The sequence below is a fragment of the Takifugu rubripes genome, chromosome 1 (assembly GCF_901000725.2).
Source record: "Takifugu rubripes chromosome 1, fTakRub1.2, whole genome shotgun sequence".
NCBI lineage: Eukaryota > Metazoa > Chordata > Actinopteri > Tetraodontiformes > Tetraodontidae > Takifugu > Takifugu rubripes.
The window spans coordinates 12,024,195-12,032,214 of NC_042285.1; the positions used below are offsets into that span (position 1 = coordinate 12,024,195).

General features: G+C 39.6%; 1 protein-coding gene across 6 annotated transcripts in view; it reads right to left on the reverse strand.

Moving 5' to 3' along the window:
* Positions 1 to 8,020, reverse strand: part of ankfn1b (ankyrin repeat and fibronectin type III domain containing 1b) — a 92,100-nt gene that overhangs the window by 35,819 nt on the left and 48,261 nt on the right. For 5 of the 6 annotated variants that reach the window (XM_003961297.3, XM_029847265.1, XM_029847267.1 and 2 more), the window contains one exon: positions 872 to 912. In XM_003961297.3, coding sequence (XP_003961346.3) covers positions 872 to 912 — 41 coding nt within the window. Of the gene's footprint in view, positions 1 to 871; positions 913 to 2,945; positions 3,134 to 8,020 lie in introns of those variants that run through there. The other variant, XM_029847275.1, reaches the window with a different exon arrangement.

Consider the following 8,020-nt stretch of genomic DNA (forward strand, 5'->3'; position numbering starts at 1 on the left):
TAATAATAGCTAAAACAAACAAACAAATTAAAACCTGTGTAAAATTTTTCTTTTTTATTGTGATCTTTTTTTGCAATTTCATTAAATTGTTTGAAACAGAAGCTTAAAAGGTAAAAACCTACACTACCACCCCACACCAAAGTAATTCCCTTATGAGACCAATTACATGGCTTGTAACATAAATAAATAAATAAGTCTAATCACGTTACATTTTCCTGGACATTTGACATAAATACCTTACTATGTGCAGCATCCCCTAGCCTCGGACACCACAGCACACCATCATTCATTCCTGCACCAGAATCGACATATGTACCCCGTCTGTTTGTCTTTGACCCAGCATCAAAAGGTGGTAACCATAATGAATGGATGCACTTCATTTATTAAAAATATGGATAAATTACCACAATGAGGAAAATATTGGTCAGAAATGGCAATAGCCAACTAGAAAGCATTACTTTAAAGCAAAAGACACAGCAGCTACAGTGAAGCATAGAAGTGGGAGCAGCTGCGAATGGAACTTGTGCTTTGAGGAAAGTAAATAATATAAGAAAGATGCTGGATTATTTCCAAATTCTTTAGGAAAATTAATGTTCTCAAGAAGGCTGGGTCATGGACACAACTGGGTGTTCTGACAGGACAATAAACCAGAAAAAGGTGGTAAAAGAGGAAGGTTTTGAAATAGCATTTCCACAGTCTAACTCACTTTAACCCCAAACAAACATAGTGCTGCACTTCTTCTTCTAGCTTATGTAAGTGTGTGTAAATGATCATCCAGGCTTCTGCGTCTTTAGCTCTTTTTAGATGGTGAATCCAATCTTGCCAGTAGAAATGAGAAGGAGACACATGCAAGTGTAGCGAATGAACTTACTTTTTATGCTGATTCTCTTTTCGGTCAGCTGAGCCCAGACTCTGGGGAAAGGACAAGGAAAAATGTTTAAAACATGCTTAGAATGTGTTTTAAAGAATATGCTCAGTATACACAATATAGTTCTCTTCTTTTATATTAAATTAAAGTCACCTGAGCTCTCCAACACACTAATCCAATTTGTGAGATGACACCAGATAGACAAAATGCCTAAAGCTATAAGTAGTAAGTACAAAAGTACTCAACCAGATGAAATTGCCCTGAATTGAGGCATTAGGAAGTAAATGAACCTAATCAATCTAACTTTGGTTTACTGGGATGAAGTAACCTACATATCACAATTATGTCAACTCTATGATTGATCTCAACTTTTACATTTAGGTTAACAAGTACCACATGATCTGTGCCACACTCTGAGACCCAGTTTAAATAATAAAGCCCGCCTAGCTGCAATTAGATACATGAGTTTGATAATTGTAAGCATCGGAAATGGTTTCTGTAAATATCTGTATGACGAGGAAGTAAAATAAAAATGAGGCAGACACAGTGGATTTAAAATCCCTATGCTGTAGTCAAAAGGGTGAAAACTAAACTCTAGAAAATAAAAACAATGTCTGCCGGCTTTGCTCCACAGTAAAATCATGATGGAGAAAAGCAAAGAACATCCATGCACACAGGAATACAACACAAAAATATACAATAATTCTAATGACATCCAAAATGTGTGTGTGTGTGTGTTTTAAAGCAATGTCTTGTCTTTCTTGTCTGTGCAGTGCAGACATTGTAATTGCAGCTTATTCACCTCTCTATAACACAATTCTACATGTGAAAATGAGACAGGGCAGCTGACCTTTGACCTTGCAGCAGCCAGAGGTGCTGTGAAGTACCGCTCTGAAAATAGGTTGGTAGTGCCTTCTATTAACACACTCTGAGCCACACTGAGAACCTGAAGAACCAGAAGCATTTGACTGAAATGCTTATTTTATGTCTCAAGAGTATGTTTCATGAATTTCCCAGTCAATTTTAAACCCTTTTGACCTCAGTTACTTATTATTTTCTGGGGAAAAAACACATTAAATGAATCAATACTGACATATAATTTCACTTTAAGAAACAGCCCGTTAGCAGTTGCTTGGTTACGCATTCATCAGTTTGCATTAAAGCTCCCAAAAGCGATAATGGTTGAGAGTCAGATTCTGGTGTCATCACTTCGACATACTGTTAGATTATTATGGGATGCTGAAACCAAATGCTGTCAGCGCAGTATTGATCTTAAACACTTCGCAGCAGTCCCGCAGTATCCATATCATTAGAAATTGTTTTTTTGATACAGTCATGTTGAAATAAATGCGTAACATGACCATAAAGGGATTCCTGTTGGTCTGTGGGTGGCTTCATCATGCCTCATATCCTGTGTGTGTTTGTATATTCATGTTTTCTGTGCAGATCGGTCTTTAAACGATACATCAGTTACGCTAAAGATTAGTCGTCAAGTAAGCGCTCTGTACACAAGGGGACCTGGAGGACAGTTCTCCTTGTGTACATCATCCTCTAATAAGCATCCATCACAATGTTCGTGCAGACTGTCACGAGCACCCTTTCACCTCCGTCCACCTGCGCCCACAGAACGCATCACTAACACATCACATCAGCATCATGCTGAAAAAAGCAGACGCTGAAATCCTCTGCGTTAGATTTTAGATTGTATTATGTCAGACAATTTGATGAAAATTAAATGAACATAAATTGTTGCTTGACATTATTACTGAATAAAATGCTTCGATGTGAAGCGACTAAAAATTGTTCCCTCCATCCTTCGCATCATGAATGATAAGACTTATTTTCTGACATAGGTTACAGTGTTTGTGTGCCTGCGCATATACGTGTGAGTGTTTGCATGTGTGATGTGTCAATACGTGCCCAAGCATTCCCTCCTGACTGTAAAGTGCACATATCTAGTTAAGGTGTGTAACTTCTGACTCAGCTACAGGCAGAACTATAAAACAATGCAATAGCAGCAAAAACACCACAGCACAGGCAGAATGTTGCATCCACCGGTTCCAGCAGACCCACATACCTGTCGCGTCCAGCCAAATGAAGACAGTTAACAAAAGTGACTCCACGAGCCCCCGTCCTTTTTTTTGCCTTCTTTGAAACTGAATTTGTTTGTACGTCCAACTTCTGGTCTTTAGCTCCGTGACCCCCGTCCCTGCCTAACTCTTTCCCTCTCCTCTAGCGTAAATCCGTCGGTCACAGTAAGGTTTGTGAAGCTTATTCTGATGGTGGCAGCTACCTCCGCTGACTTGTTGTACTTTAATTGTTGTTGCTAGGCGATAAGCTTCTCCAATTCTGCACAGTAGAGTAGAGAAAAAAAGGACGGGAGAGGAGGGAGTCGTGGGGGGTGGTTAGAGGAAAGGCTCGTTATAGGCACAGTAGCCTGAAGAAAATGATCGACGGGAGATGACAGAAAAAGGTTCAGAGGAGGGGAAGCAGTTATGCAGATGAGGGGAAAGGATGGATGGAGACCAGCAGGTGCAACTGTTGCTCCGCTTGTTTGTTTTCTCCAATCTATTCCAGCTTGTGCAACACTTAGCATTTAAACCTGCATCATTTGGAGGATTTGCCGTACGAACAGGCATTTCGAGAATTTCCCTTCATACTTCGCATGAACTCAAAACCCTGGTCTGTTTTTTCCATCTGCCTGAAAAATGCCTTTTATTATTTAAGAGAAACAACCCACACGCCTAAATTGTGGTGACACAAACTGTTTCAGTCATGAAGCCTTAAGCAGATGATGACTTTTAGAATAACTCTGGGTATTATTAGAAACTCGAAGAAGGAGCGCATGTGTGTATGGTGCTGGTGACTCCATGTTTTCAGTGTGGGCAGACACATCTCTGCCACCTCACTTTTCGCTGTAATTGGCCCACAAAGTTGAATAGGGTAACATTACTCACTGCTATCAGAAATGTCAAACGTGCTCAGAGAGGATGCACAGCGAAAACCCCCATCATTTCTCGTGACTCTCTTGTGTGCCCCTCTGTACAATCTTGCTTTCCGCATCAATAAAAATAATGTGTCAATTTCTGGGTCTGAAGCTTGAGGAGATGAAAGCACTCAGCATGCACCGCTGAGGAGCCACAGCAGGTTGCCCCAGCTCCTATCAATCTCAAGGATCTTTTCTAATTATATCTGAAACACAATTACCCACACAACTCATGCATCCATGTACAGCAACTCCTTAGTCTCAAACACCTTAAATCCTCCTCAAGGGCTCTCAGCATTTTGCTGGTGGCCTTTCGGCGTGCTGAGGCTAGGCTCCTGGGCTGCCTGCCTTCCTGGGGAAACCAAATGTGCATTTGTAAGCCTCTCAGGCTCGTTACGAAGCATCCACATTACAGCACACACGGAAATGTTGCTGTTTAATTGAGTGGCAACGATCAAATAATAAAGTCCCTCAAAAGAACACCACATGTCTTGAATGTTTGTTACGATGCTAAATATCACTGGAGAATCAGCTGCTGCAAAAGGGCAGACTAGTTCCGTTTTTACTGCATTGTATTAGACCACCAGCATTGGTGCATTTTTGGACCCCTGCATACAAAAAAAATGTAAATGGAGCTGAAGGAAACAGTCCTCAGTTTTCCTTTCTTTTTTGATGAATCTTTTCATACTGTATTGAGCTCACAAGAAGAGAAATGCTGCTTCTCCTCAACTGAATTCACTCCTGCAATTTTTAAACTAACTTTCTCTAGAAAATGTACCTTCATATTACTCATACTGATAACAATAACAACAATAGCTTTTATTATCAAAAATCCCTTATTTAAACAATTTGAACAGCAACCACTACATATAGTGCACATTGTGAGAAAACAACATTAGGGAAGGGTGATGTGAAAAGCACGTTATTCTTCTTTTTTACTTTCTTATGCTAACACACTTTCCACTGTGGCGTTAGCTAGAATTAATAGGCCCTTAAAAACTTAAACACTACTGAGACGAAAGACAAGAGAAAATAAAAACAAATGGCAAGGAATAACAAAAAGACAGATTTATTACATCAATAAGAAATGGAAGGAATGAAAATGGAAAGAAAGAGTGCACAGCCAAAAGAAACACTGGTGAAAAGTTGTTACTTTAATGGGTCATTGTTTACAGGAAGTGAGAACAAAAAGATGATGGAAAGAGAGGGTTTTATTTTGGTGCTTCCTCATTTTACTGTCCAATCAAAAGTTTTCAGCATCTTTGGGTGATGACAGAGTGAGAGGGTGGCTGCCTTCTCCCCATGGCTCGCTGTCTCCACTTTAACAACGTTATTTGTATAGGATTCCCCCTCCCACGCCCTGTGGTCTCAGGACTAAAAGCAGCAAAACATAGCTCATAAATCAACCCAGCAGAGAGGGACTATGGATATTTACCCATAAATCGCTGTGGCGGAGCCACCTACAATCAGACTAATAAGGCTGGAAGACGTGCTGTCATCCAAGCCATGATGTCACCGAGCCTGAGACTGTGGGGGTTGATTCTGTTGGTGGGTCCTTGGATCTGTGTGCATGAATGGGGCATAACTGCATGTGTGGCTGCGTCTCTAGCTACATGTGTCTGCTTCTATGACTGTGTCTGTGTATTTTGTGTTACTTAGGTATGTGTGTGTGTGTGTGTGTGTGTGTGTGTGTCTTTATATTGGTCCATGCATACTGGGGCAATTGTGTGCATGAGTCTGGACACTCATCATGTCTTTGCATTTCTGTACTATATATCTCACTTTGGTCTATAGGCTGACATAAACTTGCAGTTGAGTATTGTAAATCTTAAGAGTGGATGCACGTGGATAACACACATTCAGACACATGCACACGCACACAGATCCTGTGGTTAGTTCTGGCTTACAATGGGTGTGGGATTCCATAGAGAAAATCTAAACAAGGCGAGCGGTTAGCACGAGCCTGCCACGTTTCCACACAATGGCGCTCATTGACATAAATAACTGGGGACTTTGTGAAATGGGACACCCATTAACTTCTCTGCAGATAATTGCCCATTAGATCTTGGAAGAGCACTGTATTGAGAAATAACTCAAGTCTGACACTAAATGCAACTTGTAATAATAAAAAAGTCACATTGTGAAAGGGGCCTGGAATCCTTTGAGATGGGTGGCCTTTTCATACTATCATCCAGCCAAGCACTTGGATTATCTACAAAGAAACCCGTATGTGCTGGGTTGTGCGAGCCGTGCACGTCTGTGCTAGAAAAAATTATGACAAACAGGTAGGGCGAAAAAAAAACATGAAAAACTGCAGATTTTTCATTTCAGTAGTTGAAAGAAAACCTGAAAAGACCGTAGAATCTTTGAAGTTACAGTAGAAAAAGCAAACATGCTGATGAACAAACAAAGAGTTTTAAGAAATAATCCATTACAATAATATATTAGAATATCAAGCTAACTTTTAGGAATAAAAATAACGCATTGGTTCTGAAATTTGGTGAACATTATACACCAGTCACTGAATGTCATTTTAAAATAAATATTATAACATTTCCATATTCCAGTATTGCCATTAGTTAATTAGCTTTGAATTTTACCCAGTACTGTAAAATACTAACCCAATCATGCTGTTGTATTTTAAGTGATGGACCACGTTTGGAAATTAATGTTTTTATTACTATCAGGAAATCTTGCTTTGCTGTCAGTTACTTGTCTTTCTGCTCCTGCAGCTGTCAATCAAACCAGGCTGCGCATCTCTTTTACAGCTTATTTGACCTTGTATTGATGCTGAAAGTATTTTATAAAAGAGCAAGTCACCTAGCTTTCTTCTTGTTATTTAGTTCATATTTTTTTATTATATAATACCAGTTTAATCTTTTCAGAACATCGAAAAGTAAGAACGTACATTATGTACTTTATCAGGAGTTGGGTAATAATTGGGTAATAGGCCCCACTTTGTCATCTGGCCTCACTTTGTCAGTTAAAATTTGATCATCTGCTTTATCAATTCATGGAATCAGACTCATTTTTTAAGATTTTACTCTTTGTTTGTGACATTATAAAATCAAATTCACTCACACTAACAATGCAGATTCTATTTTGACCATCAAACACAGGAACAGATGGAATTAAGATGGAATAAACTACTCACTTTAAAACATGTTTAAATAATGTTCCTTCTCATGATATCTGCCAGATAAAAACATTTGTTTTGGAAGTCTTTGTATCTAATGACGTCATAGTAACAGAACGGAAACTGTAGACAATTCCAGCTTTGGTGCACGAAAGTTTCCAACCTGTATTTCCTATCCAGGCGTGCATGGAAGAGATCAGTGGTAATGGGTCTGTATTAGTTGGTCTGTGTGGACTTGGAAGTGAAGTTTTTCTAAATGTTGACCACACTTGAACTCTGTCTATAAGTCAAAAGCTCGTCAGTAAAAGTGGATTTTAAGAAGAGACTACAAAGAATTCACTGAGTTCGCCAGCCTTATCTCCTCTGGCAGGCTGCTAAAGTTGAGGGGTCCTGACCCCAAATACCCAGTCACCTTGCTTCAAACTCAGCTTAGAAACAACCATGCTCAAAGGCTCATATTGGGGTCAACTCTTCACTAACATAACTGGGGGGGGACCGATAAGAGCTTTAAAAGTGACCAGTGCAAATGAAAACTCAAGTCTGACATGAACAACAGCAGCAATCTTTTTTGAGTCTAAGCAAAAGGTACATGTGCATAACAATAGAGTGACTATCATTTCACCCACGTAGGAAGGTCAACATGAGGCAAATGACACCACGTGTGGTCTAAAAACATTCTGTGATGAACTGCTGACTCATCCAGGGGTGGAGCCCACCTTCGCCCATTGTGTACCCTCCCCATGACCCCGGAAGGCAATGGTGAGAGAGAAATATTACCTTCTAGACTTAATTAAGAGCATTATTATGAATAGTAAAAGGTGCATCTTTGGTTACACAAGGTTCAAAACATAATGCTGCATCTGTAAAAAGCCTGCATCAGCGAGTACATACTGAACAGCCCAAAATATTAACATTCAATCAGCTGCAGTTACAACATGCATAATACTTAAGTAACCTTAGGCTTTTATAAGAGATTTAGTGCTTTCATGGGCCAAAATGACATTAGAAAAGAGGCTTTAGATAAAATCCC